Source organism: Contarinia nasturtii, unplaced genomic scaffold, assembly GCF_009176525.2.
Source record: "Contarinia nasturtii isolate CC-2019 unplaced genomic scaffold, AAFC_CNas_1.1 Cnas_scaffold_533, whole genome shotgun sequence".
NCBI lineage: Eukaryota > Metazoa > Arthropoda > Insecta > Diptera > Cecidomyiidae > Contarinia > Contarinia nasturtii.
The window spans coordinates 4,848,344-4,866,624 of NW_022197885.1; the positions used below are offsets into that span (position 1 = coordinate 4,848,344).

The following is an 18,281-nucleotide window of genomic DNA, read 5'->3' on the forward strand; positions in this document are numbered from 1 at the left end:
TTCTTCACAAAACCACACAGACACACAGACACACAATGGGTTATAAGATTTGCTGGTAAAATGTTAAATGGCGTCAATGTCAAGTAAATGGATTTACATTTATGCTAATTCAAGAGCGTGAGTCTCATTTTTCATCGTTTATGTTATTCGAGTCGCAAATATGAAATGTGATTGCTCATTTACGTTTAAAGCAATTTCCCAGCGAAATGTATATATATACGTCTTGTAAAAAACAATTGCAATCGATATATCACATCTTCCTTATTTTCATTAATGCGACTCACACCACCGAACATTTCCATGCATACCCGAAACAATCGACAAGTCTCATTAAAATCTATTTTTTTCCAATTATTCTTAGGATAAATGTGTTTGCGTATATGAAATAGCAAAAGCCAATTCACTGTTCGTCAAATGTCATATTAAGTTGAAGCAAGATTGCATGATACATGAAACTCAATATCCAATTTGAAGCGCACGAAAATCTCTCGCTTCTACAGCAGCAAGTGTTAACAAGGTATGTGTCAGATGACAATTATTAATATGAATTCACCGCAAGTCAGCTCGTCTCGACTTGTACACAGTGACAATTGGAAAAATTGAGAGATGACAAGAAAATGAACTGAAATTTATGCGGAGAAACTGCACGCAAAGCAAACACGAAACGACCTTGACTTTTTTTCCTTATCTGTACTTTTGTTCGTTGAAATGATTGAACAAAAACTCCAGAAAACAAAAATGAATACAATGGAAAATGGAAAGGATCGAGTACTATCTGTCAAAATATTTCCCCCTATGCCAAGCGAAATTAATTCGATATACGGCGCTGATGTCACTCTGTCATTTCACAATAATACTTTTTTGGCTTGACAATATATAAGCTCTTCATTTAAAATGCATACACATTCATAATTATTGAATCGTTGAAAAAAAAACATGTCATAAAATATTTTTCTAACATTTTTCATTAAAAAATTTATTAAAATTTTTTTTTTATAAAAAAATTAATTTGTTTATAAATTACAATAATTTCAACAAAAAATGTTTCATCGATTAAATAAGAATCCAATGTAAATAGTAATGACAATGCGACACCTACCGTAAAAATGCAAAAAGAAACTTAGTTGGCCTCCCTTGTAGCATTTTTGTCCACCATGACAGCATCTTCGTTTTACTTGACCAATCACAGAGAAGCAAAACGAAGATGCTGTTATGGCGGACCAAAATGTTACAATTCCAAATAAGTTTCCTTTTCTATTTTAACGGTAGGTGTCGCATTGGTATTACTTTTTACATTAGATTCTTGTTCAATCTATGAAAAAAAAAATTGAAATTAATGTTATTTTTAAACAAATAAATTTAAAATATAGAGAATTTTTATGATAAACGTAAGAAGAATATTTTATGATATGTTTCTTTTTTTTACTCGACCGTTCAAAAATTATGCATGTTGAATGAAGAGCTTATATATTGTCAAGCCAAAAAATGTATCATTGTGGAATGACATAGAGTGACATTTAAATCAGCGCCGTATATCGGATTTATTTCGCTTAGCAAAGGGGGAAACGTCGTACTCGCTCCTTTAAGTGTGCCTGAAATTTACACTTTGTCACAACAACAATTTTTCAGCTTTTATTTTTTTATCAACCAAGTGATATCGGTTTCAGTTCGGATTCAATTTATGTTTTTGTTTGAATTTAGATTTTATTACTTATTTTATGTTTTTATGCTATTATGAAGCACATATTGACGGTCGTTTTCGGGGTTAGATTCGTGTGTAGTTTCAGTCATTTCCATAGGTTTGGCATGGTGGAACATTCAGGTGTGAAAACATGGAAAAAGGGAAAGACAACCATTAATATCAGTTGAACTGGGTATAAAATACTTTTTTTTAAATTAAAAACTTTACTCACCTACGGGCACTCCCCCTCCGTACAATGTTGTACTATTGTACAACTAGACCACAAGACTTTATATAGTCTGTTCATGTCTAGCTACGCTAACTATAATAGTTAAAATATTTTATTTTATGTAATTTTTTGAATGTATGATTAATTGATGATGTTTGTTAGTTGACATTGTTGTTTTGGTCCGGCGGTCTTAATAATGAAACTGGCAATGGTACATCAAAGATCCGGCAAAGTCCTATGTAATTTAAAGCAAATACATTAAATAATGAATATTCTGTTTCCAATTGATTCATACCTTTGAGCATAATGCATTTTGCTGCAACAATATCTCGGTGCCAAGTAACTGTTTGTGGAACAACATCATCATCATCAACATTTAATGGCCAATTTTTGTAGGTAACTTTAACCTTTGACATTAAACGCCCAGTCCGAAGTTTTTCGTTCACAGCCTCACGATTGCCATCGATAATTTGTCGCTTAATAATTGCACGTTTTCTTCTCAAAACACGTCTGTTGACCGTTGACACAATGATATCTGGCAGTCCAGCGACTGAATCTGGCAGGCCATCAATCTTTTTCGCTCTACAATCGTAGCACACTTTAAATCGATCATCTTTTGTGTGCCTTGGAAAGCGTTCCTGACAATTCGCGCATGTTTGTGATGTTCCCCATTCATCTTGCATTTCAACTTCTGAATGTCCAAGTTTCTTAATGCTCACACGAAACTTACGCGATCCCGGACATCTTTTACGCTTTTTTATTCCAAACGGTCGATCGGGTTTCATCGCCCAAGCACCAAATTGAACCAACGACGGTTTGTTGTTTGTCACACACACGGCGATTTGATCATTTACTCTGGTCGAGCGAATGTGATGGTCTAAATCCAGTCGTGCATATTCACGCGTCGCATAAGCTGCCATTCCTTTTCGTAACATTTTAATGCGATATTCAATGTATGATTTCCATGTTGAATTACGTGGTGATGGTGGACGATATGGGTATGTTTTGAGATGTTCCTTCTCTTCGATATCAAACCATCCAGCCAACTTTTTCGCTTCTTTGTCTCGTTTTTTCTGCTGAGTTTCCCAATGAAAACGCTGGTTTGGTATTATAATGTTTTCCTTCAAAATGCAAAATGGTACAAAAAACTATGAGTTTCTATTCAAAACCATTTCAAATTACATTTCAAAATATGTTACCTCAACAGCCGGCTCATCAGGTGTTTTTTGAATGTTGCGACGCACTACAGTTAACCACGATTTTTCATTTGGATCGATTCCAATGATGTATTTCTTGCCGATGAGTTTTTCCGGCCCCCGATTCGCTTGGGTTGTTTGCTGTGGTCGTTGTTGTCGCTGTGGTCGTTGTTGTCGCTGTGGTTTCTTGTACATTATGGATATTGAAACACTATCGGTCAAAATCTGATGATGGAATGGTTTCGATTTGCCCAATTTATTTATTTTACCGACATCGAACAACATATTCCATAGACCTGATCGATCAGTTTGGGTGTAGTACTTTAAATTTCTCTTATTCATCCGGTTGGTCTGCGTATTGAGAAAAGAAGGCACCAAATCAAGTTCGTTTACAATTTTATTATACAAGTCCGTAATGTCCAATCGCACGTTTTTCAAATGGTAGTCGCATAATGGTATAAGAGCAAAACTGCTTATTTTTGGTGGTCGATTGATTGTTGGCTCTTGAAAGTTCGGATTGTTGCGAAACATTTCATGAATGGTATACCATTGTTCGGCATGACTGTGATACACTTCTATTTGCCGTTGCATTTGACCGAACAACCACAGTGATTCAAACCAACGATATTTTGCGAAAAATTTCATACTCACTGTTCCCGACCATCCAATTTCAGTCAAATCTCTCATTAAAATATTGAATTTTTCAACGCGTTGTGGATCCACATTATTACCATTTGTTAAATTCTTAAATCGATATGAAAACTCTTTGGCATTTCTGATGTCGATGTTATCAAATCTTGAGCCATTGTGGAATCGATTGCGATACCAACAACGCATTCGAAAAAAATTCTCAAGTCGTTTTTCACACCATGTGTTGGTATTGGTTTGAATGTTTGTGATATATTGTTTATAAAAATATCTCAAACCATTTCCCAACTTTTCATCATCTGGCCATCGGAACTGTTCTTCACTGTTTCTTTCTACCATGAAACGAAACTCGGGCAATATCCGATATTGACTATTGATATTGTTAACGTGTTGGTTTAATACCGCTCTGAAACAATCGGCAATGAACAGGCTTGGATGTGGTTTCAAAAAAAATGCACGATCGTCATTATCAAGTGCTTCATTCAAAATAAAAAGAATAGAAAGTGATTTCAATGCTGCCACTTCTGTCATTTGAACACTGCGCTCGAATAGCATTTTGGTCACAACTTCTCCAACTCTTTCAATCCGTTCATGTTGTTGTCGCAGGATTGTTTGAAGTCCACATTTTATTACAACGTATTTGCTTTCTTCTGGTTGATTATCATCGAGCTCGTCGTCATCCATGTCTTTTTCTGTTCATTCTCAAAAAACTGATCAAATTATTCGAAAATAAAAAATAGACACAAATTTAGAAAAAAAATGCAACAAAAAAAGCATAGATTACGAATAAAATGAGATCACAATTTAAATGACAATCACTTATATCACAATTCAAATTAATCACTTCTTACCTCAACGATGTCACTCTGTATTCTGATTCAAATGATGAAATGTTTTCCAATATTCACCGTCAATTTTATGAATGCTTTCTTATTTTGAAATAACAACAGAGACAATCTCAAAACCAACAGTGAATTTATCCGTTTAACATCGAACAAACAAAATCATTGGAACAAATGTTAGCCAAAAATGACGACAAACAAAATGTTTCATACTCTAATATAAACACTCACACATAATTCTCAAGAATTCCTTTTACAAGCAAAGCACAATTTGTTACAAACAAAAAATGAGAACACACTCATATCACAATTCAAATCAATAACTTCTTATACTATATAACGCTGTGTCCTGATTAAAACGATGAAAATGTTTTTTTTTATTTTGAAATGAAAACAAAGACTGTCACAAAACGGACTGTGAATCTTTCCATTTGACATCGAGTGACTTCTACAGTTACGTTCCAAACACACCAAACCGTTGCTAAAATGACGATAAACAAAAAATGAATCTCATGTACAAGAATTCCATTTATTAATCACTGAATTTTGTTTTTTTTTTTCAACACAATGGCAACTTAACCATAATTACTTACCTTATTCTTAACAATAACTTCAAAATATTTTGATGCGAAAAAATCTCTATTTAGTTCAAAGAAATTAATTGATACGATGCAATGTTTACGAAGCACATTTTGAATGTAATCAGAAAAATCGGCTTCGATATGATACACACCAATACACACAGCTACCAACTGTCAAATGTCGTACACATTCAAACATGTTTCGAATTCGAAATTCGAATTTGAATTATGAAATAAAAAAAATAAAAAAAATAAAAAAAATAAAAAAATGTTTCTGAAACTAAAATCAAATCAAACAAATCTAAAAAAAGGTACATTTATAAATGTATTTCACAGTCACTTGAAATTCCTACGCAATGTTTTTTTTTATTCATGCACAATCGAAACACACACAGAGAGAAGAGAGTAAGATTTGTATTTTCATCCTCTTTTTTTTCCGGTTTGTTTTTCAAATTTCATTTGCTTAAAATCAATCGTATGAATACGATATTATGAACTCAACGAGTTTATGTTATTTACATTTGTTTACATTGTATTGCCGCTACAGTTTCTTAGAATATAATAACAAAAAGAGAAACAATCGAAACACACAGAAGATGTTGTTGTGTATCGCAACACGAAAAAGCCGAAAAAGTGGTTCACATTATGCCTATATTCTACCTTCCATTTGACACGAAAATTGCCACAAAAATGGGTTAAAGCGTTAAATTTTTTAACGTTAAAATGTCCTAAAAACGTTACATATTTGTTCGTTGGGAACATTATCTTTTTTTTCCTCTCTCAAGTTTACGGATGAAACGATAATGTGAAATGGCATATTCGCTATCTGAACGTCCAAACGAAAAGGCGTCACTTGCATGATGCGCAATATCTTTCAGATTGAACGTCGCTTCAAATATAAAAAGTCACTCTGATGATGCTGTTTGCGGAATGTTATTTGCTTATCGAACTTTTATGAAATTAACTTACACACAATTTTATCATTTTTCCTTTCATTCGCCGTGAGTATTACAGATTTCAAATCATCTTGTAATCTCTTCGGAGTAGAGTTTTTTTCGTTCATCTCTGTTTTGATTCTTTTTTGTTCGATATAAATGTTGTTAATGCGATTTGAAGACTGGAAGTGCAGCAAAACTGTTAACTTTGGAATCGATAACAGATCGTTTTGTATGTTTTTTTCTTTTTATTAGATATCAACATGGAATTTGATTGAAAAATCGCATCTCATACAGTTGTTTCATTGAAATTACAAAACTGCATATTAATTGACGCATTTCGGAACGAATGGATCGGATCGGTTAAAGAAGGCATCGTACTTTTTAAATGCCAATAAACTAAAGCGACGTTTAGTATGCGCCATAAAAATGCTTACATTGTATGTTGATACATTCTTTAGAGGTTCGAAAATAAATAAAAGGAAAAAAAATCACCGCCTTCAAAAAGATATGCACACGCGCGCTCCAAATATATCCTCTGCATGCAGGCGGTGGGAAACTTCAAAAGAGATTGGCATTTGGTATCGAATGCGCCTGATTGAGATCGATGTGTCGCCAATAAAAATGCACATAATTTTAAAAATAATCTATATTTGTGTGTTTTGCAACTAATCGAATTTCGTTCATTGCACGTCACGATCTACGCGGTCTCATGTGATCTCGACTACAAATTGCACGTCAACACCGGACACCGTCTTATGGTATGCTCTCGCTTACTCTCTCGCCACATCAGCTAAATTCAATTTCATTGCCTTGCAATACGGATTTCACAACGTTAAACATACAACGCCATTCGCCATTTATTATTGTTATTGTTCTATTTCGCGGTCTACACAAAATCTCTGGTCGCTACCATCTGGTTGGTGATAGACTTGTATAGAACTATGAATCACGACACACGGAGCACAATTGTCGTAAGCAAGGAACATAGCGGAAAGAAGAAGAAAAGAAACACCATTTACACGAGCAAATTAATGACATTGCAATTAAATTTAGTTGAAAAAAAATAAACAAGAAGAAAAACTACATGAATATATTCCGTCGCGACGTGTTAAAATGCCAATCTTAATGTGCGCAATAATTCTAAAGTCAATAGCATTTAAAATATACGAGATTATTAAAGCGGCGTTACAAGTGCGAGGAGACAGAGAGAGTGAAAAAGAGAGAAAATAGTTCATTTTCGGCCGTTTCAGCCGATGTTTTTCGATACCGAATTTTTTTTTTAATGTAAAATCAATGATTTATTCATTTCTGCCCAATCTATTTTAATGGCAAAAACTCAAACAAACCAAACCAAAATTGGTCGATGCGGCGTTAATTAAAATTCAATTAAATGGGTTAGAAAAATCACGATATTTTATTATCGGCAGATGCGAGAACTTGAGAGACATTGTAATTACACACACACACACACTTTGACATTTGGTGTTTGTTGTTGACGCTGATTTCTTGCAATTATACATAATCAGCGCAAGCCACAAAGGGATCCAGAGTGGGAGGCAAATCGCATATGCCATATTATATTTGGCTATTAGTGTCTAATTCGCAGTAAAATTTTCGATTAGGATATTTTTAAAAAGATATGTATTAATAGATTGGACGAATCGTCGCCTTGTTTAAAATCAAATATCGAATATGAAGTATATTGAATGAAGATTTGATCAATTTCATTCAATTTAAATTCAAAAAACATGGATCTTCGGCGAATGGAATATAAAATAGGCGCCTCAAGTCTGCTTACATTAAATATCAATTTTTTTTTCTTGTGGAAAGCGACGCGGTGTCCGGACCAATATTCGTCTATAGACGAAAATTGCGTTATGATTTTAGACAAACCACATTGTTTGATGAGCCGATGGTTGTTTCTAACCAAATGTCAAAATGCTATTTCGTTGGATGCTTTTGTTTGCATTAATTCTTGGTAATTAAATCCGAATATTTGATTAATCTCACTGTACAGCATCTGAATAGCTAGAAACATTGTATCGAACTCAGTGAACATGTTTTGCATCCTGTTTGTTCTGTGCTACGTTTTGTCGTTACGTGATTTTTTGGTTTTTCATTGTGGTTTCGCATTGTATTTCAATGGCCAGCAATTTTCGTCGTCAATTAAATCAATAAAAGTAGTTCCGTCAAAAGAGTTTGAATTTCATGTAAGTAATTATTGCAAAACGAACAGAAAGCTCAATAAATACAGGGCATATAGCCTCGTGAAACCAAAAAATGACCGAATGAATATGCAATTATAGTCTTCGATTGCATTAAACGCAACCGCAGCATACAATTTGCATCTTATATTTGTAACTATTGTTTTTCCATCCGTGACAGCGCTATCGATCGCATTCATTTCAATTTGCGGTTTTCATGAAATAAATAGCAATTTAAAAATTATGCCGCACGCTGACAAGCCAGACGAAACAACGAAATGTACACTCGCATCTCGATCTCATATTAGTCGTCGTCGTTTAGACAACAATTAGCGTAAAATTTCCAATTTGGGTTTTTTTCGCTCACATCAATATTAAAGCGCATAGTGGTTTAGGCTTTGAGTGTGGCTCTAGCATTCAATGAATGTTTTTGGAATACAATTCAATGAATTATAATTTAATTGAAACAATGGAACACGATAAGTCTTTAATAATTTGATGAAACTAATTTCTAAATGAATTTCAAATTAGAATTGCAGCGGTTTTGATTTAACCATAAATTAGACGCGTCATTGCATCAACATTTCAACAATACAATTGAACGAATTGAGTCACCTGCACACATTTCGGTTTAGGTTCTATTTCGGGTGTGCATATTTTATCTATTTGGTAGCAAAAGGCCAAGTGATTAAATTCTATTATGCACAATATGGATTAAAATTAAACAAACAAAGGTTTCTTTTTATAAATAGCATGCATGTTTTGAGAGATGTGCTCTGGGTCAGATTAAACAAAGCCACCTAATTCTAAAAATAGAATCGTTGACTCATTCCGTAAAATGTCGTATCATGGCACACAATGGAAAAAGCTCCAAAAATACACGTCTGTTGTTTTGAAAGTTCACACAATAATGCTAGATTAAATACAAAGAAATCTTTAAATTGAAATCGAAAACAAACGATTATCTATCATCGCCCGTACTTGTTCAACGTTCACAACGCATGAATTGCAAATACAATGTACAAAAAGAACAAAGTCACCGTGATAAGATGTGCCGAAACGCACATAAACTGGATAAATATGCTCAACTGAAATCAACAACACACATACGACAAAAAACGTTGTTTACATTCGTCACTTCTGTATTCACTTGATGCGGACCGGTTGTGCACGATAGAAATGTTGAATATCCGCGTCGAAAACCGTTTGACTTAAAGTATTTCTCGTTGTCCATCTCCTTTTGCGTATTTTACGGTGCAAACGTAAACAAATTTTAATTCGAATTACGTTTATGTGCACTGGGGAATTCCGAACCACCCGTTCACACGAATCATGTCATTAATCCTTAAATCAAATTTGTTTGTTATTTTTTTACTGCAAAAAGTTTAAATTTCTGTCATGTATTGCATCGTATTAAATTTAATAATACATGTATATGCATTAACCACGGTTTGATTGTTGACATAATTTTCACTTCAAAAACATCAGGGCGACCAAATCAAATTGATCAACATTGTATTTGCGAAACAACAAATAACCGCAAGTAATTAAAGATACAACGGTGAAATGGCACGTGCTCGCACTATAAATATGAATACAAACGAAGAAAATATAATGATAAAAAAACGCATTTAAATTCCGCTTCCCAACTTCCGACTGTCGCAACATATTCAAACCGAAATAATCGCTCTGTCACCCAACTGGTTTATGCACTCCGAATGTCAATTCCATTTATGAAATACGCTTGAATAAATCAAATGGCGTTATAATTATAAGAAATAGAAATGGAACGCAGATTTTATATCACCAACAAAAAAAAAATCGGTTTTATGTGCAGATCTTATCAGAAGCCGTTAAATGGTCTGATGCCATTCAAGGTCGATTTCTCGATGTCGAGAAGAATAAAGTAAAATTTAAAAGAAACACACACACGTTTCAAGTTATATCATCATGAATTGAAGTAATTCCAAGTTGCCAACAACAAATTGTTTTGAACGTTCTGTTCTGCTCTCGATTCATATAATACATTTCTCGGCACGAAATTAACTTCTTGATGCTCTTGTAATTCTAACGGTGAAAATTGGGTCATCGAATCTAATATGCTTTCCATGGCAATATCACCGCAATTGAAATGGTGTTTCATCAAATCAAAATGCGGTGTCTAATCCACCTTTAGAGTTTCTCCATTACATGCGCAACATCATTTTCTACTGTCATTATGTAAGAAGTAATTGTGCAGTTGCTCATAATGATTCATTTGAATGTAATTTATTTGCAATTTGATTTTGCGTTGACGCACCAAATTGTATTCGCATTGGCTTTTTTTTCGAAGAATAAACACCAAAAGGTGACTTTTCAGAATAATTTTCGTTCTGGCATAACCGATTTGAATAGGCTTTTTGAAATGGGATTTTATATGGCTTATTGTCATTATCTGCAACAATCATGATTATGATTGCGAGCATCAAAAATCGGTTAAAATTGACTCTCAAAAGAACAAAGAACAAAAACTGATTTAATAATCCGATTACATCATCACCTCTTTTGGTATCCTATTTTGGCATCGCTTATCTCATGAGCTGTATTATTCTATGGTTCAGGCGAGATATGCAGTTTATAGAATTTGGATAACATTCTATTGGATGCTATTCATGAAATTAATACACGATTTAAATGTTGAAAAAGAGCAATCGTTTTAATCATATCATAAATTCAAGAGATCTCTTTATAGACAAATATCGTGCAGATGGTATTAAAATTGCCAATAATTTGTTGCTAATAATTTTGCAATCATAGCGTAAGCAAACTCCAAAAACCACAACTGTTCCGTCGATAATACCATGTGTAGATGTTTTACAAACATTTTTTGACGTCATGGCAATTTACCAATAGATATGATTATTATTTTAAACAGATGATTTTTTTTTTCGGTGTTTCTGCTAAAATTTATCGGCGATATAGTGCTTAAACTTATGCCATTAAATTTTATCTCACCCAGAAAAAACCCAACCAAAACAACACTCTCTGTCTATATTTCCAGCTAAATTTATACAATTAAACATATGAAATTCTGTAGAATTTTCTGATTATAAAAAAAAATACGTCGAATTGTTTTTTAGGAATATTATCGCTGAAATGGTTGTTAAATATTTGACAATAATAAGCACATCAGATGTGGCTCAGGCCGTACACTTATCTCGCATGTGAATTTTTTTCAATAAGAAAGAAAGAGACGAAATCAAAACATAGAGGTTTGCACATTGTGAGCCAATGTTGCATATTGCGAAACTTATAGCACGACAACGGTTTTCGAAAAAATCACAGCTAAAAAAAACTCAAAATTATGTCGCTGACGCCAACTGATTCGTGGCTATGGCATGAATGAGACCTTCAAAATGGAATTCAATAAATGGCTGAAGTGAGTATGTATATATTGTCGATGATAGAGAAAAGATACACACATTGATATGTGTCATATACACATGAATGAGCCAGAAATACTGCAAACCAACGGAGAACTTTTTTCGGTTTCGTATTTGCAAATGATCGAAGCAATAAGTTCAAAAAGCGGTTTAAAATGATGTAAAAAAAGAAGAAAAGAAAACATACATACAAAAATCTTCATATATCTGTGCGAGAAACACAAAAAGCAGGCAAATAACACGAATAGTCTGTCTCTTTGCATGCATAGAATCATAAATGGATGGAATAGCATGTATAGAAAACGTATCATACCGCACCGAAATCATCTGTTTTACTTGCGTTTAATGAGCGATCAACTGTTGGACGTGTGCACTGCACAACAACAGTCGAACTCGACTATACAACTGTTGAACGAAACAAAACCGAACAAGCAGTCTACAATCGGTTGGAAGTGGCGTTTAGAGCTGTGCGCGAGCGCGTCACATACATCGTCTTACATATCGCAACGAACATACCGTCCATAGACGCACACACTCCGTCCAAATCAATTTCAAACAGCGAATGAGTAAGTTTTTAGTTTCGTGGCGAAATTGGAAGCGAATGGTCACACATTCGTTCGTTACTGCACACGTTACAACTCGTTTTATTTGAACTTTTTTTCGTTCGATTTGTAACTGAAAATAAGCAAAGTACTTGTTTAAAATAATAACAGAGACCTGAAACAAATAAACCACAATTTATTATTATTTTTTTAAATTACAAGTCGAAAAATCACAGCTTCAAAGGTGAACAAAAAGAAAGAAAATTATTTATTGAATACAACGACAACACAGAATAGAAAGAAAGAAAATAGAAATGAAATCTTGAAGCAAAAAAAAGAAAAGAAAATAGACACATTTGGAAGCATGAAATACTTGTGTCAAGAGAATTGAGTGCGTATGTGAATGACTGTATTGTAGTGAGTTTTTTTCGTGTTGGAGCAACGCTAAAAAAAGCAAAGTGAGAAGAAATAGCATACACAAAGCGAGAGATATACAGCAAAAAATGAATAAAACTTGCCTGCTTTGGAATGTGTCGATCGTCACCATTTGATCGAATGTAGGTTTTCTAGACGATTGAAAGTCCCATTTTCTCTCTCTTTCTTTTTTCTAACTGTTTCTCTCTGTCTCTCTCTTTTCCCTCCACAAATAATTTATGTGTTGAAAACCATGCCATAAAGTGGCAAATCATTTCATTGGAAACATAAGAGGTTCCCTGAAATCATCAAAAACCCATCAATTTGTTTTCAATATTTAACCCAAAGATAATTAACGAATTTTTCTGCGGTTTTGTTTCGAAAAAGACACACGACCAAAAAATAAATAGTGCATCAAACGGTTGCTCGGCTATTATTATTTACGGAATACACTTTCAAAGTGCAAGCGCATGAGAAAAGAAATATTATATATGTGTGTTTTGTTGTTATTTATACGAAAAACATCGACCATCAAGTTAAATTACACATAACTAAAAGGTCGACAACATAAACTCATTTGGTGCATATATATATTTGTTTCATGAATTCATCCAAACCGTTGCAACAGAACGAAAGCGATTTGAAGAAGAACGATGCTAAAAGAATTGGAAACTATAAGAAAAGGAAAACAAAACATCACACTGTTTAGATCATACACGAATAACAACAATAAAAAAAATCAGAAGAGCCGAGAAGAGATATTGTGTTTTACTGTGTTGTACAGTGCCTGTGTGTGTGTCAGTGTGAAGATCGGTACGAAACGACAACCACATGAAATCGTAAGAAAAGATTTTTTTCCCTTTTTTGAAATGAAGAAGGGAAAAAAATACATCATCGAATACCGATTCTTCCGTGATTCTGATTCTTGGTTCTCACGATATATATATCGTGGTACTCGGTTCGGTTCGAAACGAAGGAGAGAGAAAAAAAATTGCTGCGACCAATGACCTACCATAACGTCGCATTCCAACACACGAGATAAACTCTTTCGGATCTCTTAAGATTCTTTATTTTCTGTCCTTTCATTCTCTCTTTATCGATCCGAACGAAAATGAGCACCATGGGAAAATGCTGAAAAACAAGTGTACTCAAATCGAATATGTGGAATTATTTGAAGTGATTTTATCATTTTAAATTACATCGTGAAAAGAAAATCAGTGTTTCGTACATATTTCTACAGCCATATCAGCTAGCTCTTTGCAGTGCGTGTAATTAATCAATGTGATTGAAATTGCTCACTTCATTAGCAAAATGTATGCGAAAGTGCGAATCATAAGTTTTTATTTTATTTTGTTTTTTTTTTCTGTTTTCAAAAGACATTCACAAGCTACAAAATTATCACCGTTCTTTGTTGATGCTTCAATAAGACACATTATTAATGCGAATATCATCAGAACGAAGAACGTGGGAATTAAACTTTTTGGAGGCGAGACTTGTTGACATTAACATACTGATTGAAATTGACGATGAAACCATTTTCAGTTGAAATGGCACTGCTCAAAGTTTCATTAGCAATAAATTCTCATATGTCATGAGTCTATATTTTAAATGGTATCGATTGGTATGTGCTCGATGATCAAACACATACAAATGCTAATAATAATAATAAACTTGTTTTTAAACGGAGATAATCGATCGTCTTCGTCCGGGTTTCATTTTTACTCGATGAGCAAGCACCCGTCGATCATATCATCGCGATTGAATTCATCGTTTTTGATCATCACAAAAACTAAGACAAAAACACAGTCTAGTGCAGCTTAAGAACAAAAACGGATTCATTTGGTGTAATGATGATGATGGTCGTTTCATGTCAAAGACATTTGGAAAAATGCGCAAATATTTTGAATTTGTCTCGGTGATGTGTGTTTGCAAAAAAGACCCATAATTTGTTACGGTGATGTTCAAAGACATTTTGCGAGTTCGTTTCTACTTGACTTCTCTTTTTTTTCATCTCTTCACATCTCATTAAACAATAACACAATGTAATACAAAATGGTGTGTGATCAAATCATTAGTTATAGCTCTCCCTCTTTACGTGAAGTGCACCTTCAAGACACAAACACACATACTATGGATCCACACAATCAGAGAAAAACAATTCGCAATATGCATGTAAAATTTTATGCAAGAATAATATCGCTAATAAAATTGCTCAACCATAAAAATAAAAATAGTGTGGGAATATCATGAATGTGATATGAGTGTATGTATTTTCATTATGTTGTCGAGCGTCGTCAATCGAATTTGTTGAATAAATGCACTGAGAAAATAGATGGTATCCAACGAGATGCGATAGAAAAAGAGCAAAGGTGTTTTTGTGATGAAAATAGAGAAAATTTGCTGAAAACAACTCTCGTTTTTCGTTCATTTGACTGAAAATGATTACGACATTCAATGAAAGATTAAAAATACCTTGTGTCCATTCTGAAAAAAAGAGACAGAAAGAGTCTTTTTTGAAATTTTAAATGCTTCGTCTTTAATGGGAACCCGATCTTTTTTCTTTGAGACACCGTACAAACATACATTTTTGGATTGCAAGTGTTTCTGTTTCTATTGATTCTTCTTTGATTTTGTTTGAATTTCAATCGGCTCTCATAATCCAAAATGACACAATAGAATTACCTGAATGGCAAACAAAGACAGCAATTTGAATTTATTGGTTACAGTAAGATAGACATACACACAAATCGCAGGCGATTGAATTTATCAGTTTTGAACAGATTTTTTCTTTGTTGTTGTCGGTCGGCTGTTTGATACCTGCGTTCAGGGTCAAAACTTATGCATGGTAATAATATGGCGTGAACGCGCTCGGCCCCAAATCGACATCACTTTTTTTATGTCGAAGAATTGGGCGCGTGTGTGGCTGGTTAAATGAAACCGTTGAAAAACGACTAAACACATTTTTTTCTCGCTATGCTGTTGTTGGCGTTCATTTGTTTCAAACTGTCGAGGTCGAAACAGATCATTACGCGTAAAGATTTACAATAATCTTTATGCTTGTCGGATGCCAATGAATGTTAACATTTTTGAATGGGACAAATGATTTGACGGTAGCACAAGAAATGATTAAAAAACAAAACCAAAAACTACGTTCATATCGTAAAAATATTTTACTTTAACATGTTAAACTTCGAATGGAATTTACCCATTGCAATCATTACTCATACCTATCCAGTTCAAAGAAAAAAAAAGAAACCTCAACTGCAACAGTCATATTAAATCATATATTTTTTTCCACTCTATCTCGTTACAGTGAAATCATCGGTCGGACGGATTACATCGACGACATCAGCTAAAGTCAAGTAGCAATGTTGCGACATGAACACTCTTTTGTTGTTTAATTGACCAAGTCGAATTAAGTGATTCGTGAAATTCTCTATCTCGCATTTTTGCGGAGACAGAAGAAAAAGAGAAATTTGAACAGTTAAAAAGAAAAAATTAAATATAAAAATATATACCCCAAGCAAAGAAATAAAAACAAGAAAAAAAATCAAATGATGTGCAAAAAATGGCAATCGATTACATTATTGGCGCTATTCAATTACTATCAGCGGCTGTAAATGTATTAGCGCTCGGTTCATTTTGGATTACACCAGGTCTACGAACGACAGCCAATCGCTTTGTAATCAATTTGCTCATTGTTAATATTGTGGGTTGTGTGGCTTTAACACCTGCTCTATGGCTTCACGGAGGACTCAGTCCAACTGTTTACAGTGAATCTCGACCAATTTACGATAATGAAGCGAATACATTCACAACGGTATTGCCATCATTGTCTGCCCGACGAAATGATTCAACCGTAAAACCAACCGTCTCTGTCGAAATATTTGCCACCAAGCAAATATTCGCACAGAACAATGACACTGAACACATTGCCAACATCCATGGGGACGAGCACAAACGCCAAACAAATCGAACGGCCAACAGCGATAATAATCAAACGATGACCAATAAAACTTGGTCACCAACGAAGAATGTTCAGTATTCCGACTGTACACGACTGTTCCTTCTGGATTTGGTCGCCGCTCTAGGTATGTTTATTCTTATCTCATTGTTTGTATTTAAATAAAAATAAATTTAAAAATAAATCCAGGGCTATCTCATGCTATATGTGATGAAAAATTAGAGTTGCCTTTTATCACGCGTCTGAGAAACATACATTATTGAAAATAAACAGACATTTTCATGGCATTTTAATGTCAATGCAATAATGATTAACGCGCGCACGATGATTCCATATGGTGCAGCAACAATGCGTTCAACTGAATGTGTGACAATTCTAAAAGCAATTCGCTTATTTTCTTCTTTTCCGTGGTGTAATTTAAGTCGCAAATGTAAACATACACTGTGTGTTGACAACTTTTTTCATTCTCTCTCTCTCTCTCTCTCTCTCTCTCTGTTTGTGATAACAAAATTCACACGTACTAAACGTGAATTTAAAAGACGAAGAAAAAATTAAATCATCCACTTCAAAAGTCATATGTCTGTTTTATGGCCATATTTATATTCTAATCAATTTTAAATTGAAAAAGAAAGGTGACAATCACATTCTTATCACTCGTTTTCATTCTTGATTTTGTTTAAATGTTTTTTTTTTGCATTTTTTATTCAGATTAGATTGTCCATGATCAATGTACAAGTGTCGCACGGTATGAGCGATTCATTGTTGTGTGCCATTTAGCGAATTTCCATTGTTGAACCCTGTGATTGCGTTTGTCGGCTCAGATGTTATCATTCGCATTTCAAAAATGACACTTGTGTACTTTGTAGACAATTTTTCATTCTCTCTTCTTTTAGCACTGTTTCTCTCTTCCTGAAATTCCACAATAACATTCGCTCCTTGATTTAAAGGCAAAAATAAAAAAATAAAAAAAATGATTATATATGTGTGTGGGTCGATGAGACCATCCTGTTTGTTTTGCATCACATCAAAACACATAACAGTCATTGCGTTTGTGATAATGTCATAAACAAAGCATAAAAACTGAGTAACAACGCTCCGTATGGGCGATAGAATTAAAAATATCAAGAGGAAAATTTTTGTTGTTGTTTTTGTAAAATAAAAGACGCCATCGCACTAAATAAAGTTCAGTTAAGACATACGATAGTGGCTACAAATACATTGTACATAGTTTTAAATACACACAATGTACACGCGTGCCACAAATCTCTTCCATAAGAATACATGAGACGAAAGAAAGTCGAAATGTTGATATGCACAGTAAAATTGCTATAAAATGTAATGTTATCTAGCTAACATACATACACATAAACTATATAATAGATTGGAATTTTACACACAAAACAAACGAAAATATGTGATTTTTTTTATGGCTCGTCCACGTGGTTGCAAAATTGTTTTGTTATTAAGAGCAATCGATCGATTAAGAACGAGTTTCCTGTAGACATAAAGAGAGATTTGCTCTATCTCTTTCTCTGTGTTATAGTGGAAAAATTTCACCCGTCAAGTGTTGTTGTAAGTGAAAGATTTACTCTGTTTCCTTATTGCATTTTATGCAATCGC

General features: G+C 33.9%; 2 protein-coding genes across 4 annotated transcripts in view; one reads left to right on the forward strand and one right to left on the reverse strand.

The window, feature by feature from the left end:
* LOC116339389 overlaps positions 1–18,281 on the forward strand; it is a 67,364-nt gene that overhangs the window by 40,551 nt on the left and 8,532 nt on the right. The window contains exons 1-2 of one of the 3 annotated variants that reach the window (XM_031765234.1): positions 12,334–12,840; positions 16,011–16,788. In XM_031765234.1, coding sequence (XP_031621094.1) covers positions 16,266–16,788 — 523 coding nt within the window. In that variant the 5' untranslated portion in view covers positions 12,334–12,840; positions 16,011–16,265. Of the gene's footprint in view, positions 1–12,333; positions 12,841–16,010; positions 16,789–18,281 lie in introns of those variants that run through there. The other 2 variants (XM_031765236.1, XM_031765235.1) reach the window with 2 other exon arrangements.
* LOC116339727 lies at positions 2,069–3,943 on the reverse strand. The gene is made up of 4 exons (XM_031765760.1): positions 3,500–3,943; positions 3,110–3,331; positions 2,206–3,031; positions 2,069–2,145 (listed from the first exon to the last, which is right to left on the reverse strand). Exons 1-4 carry the CDS (start codon positions 3,941–3,943, stop codon positions 2,069–2,071), a joined length of 1,569 nt encoding a protein of 522 aa, XP_031621620.1.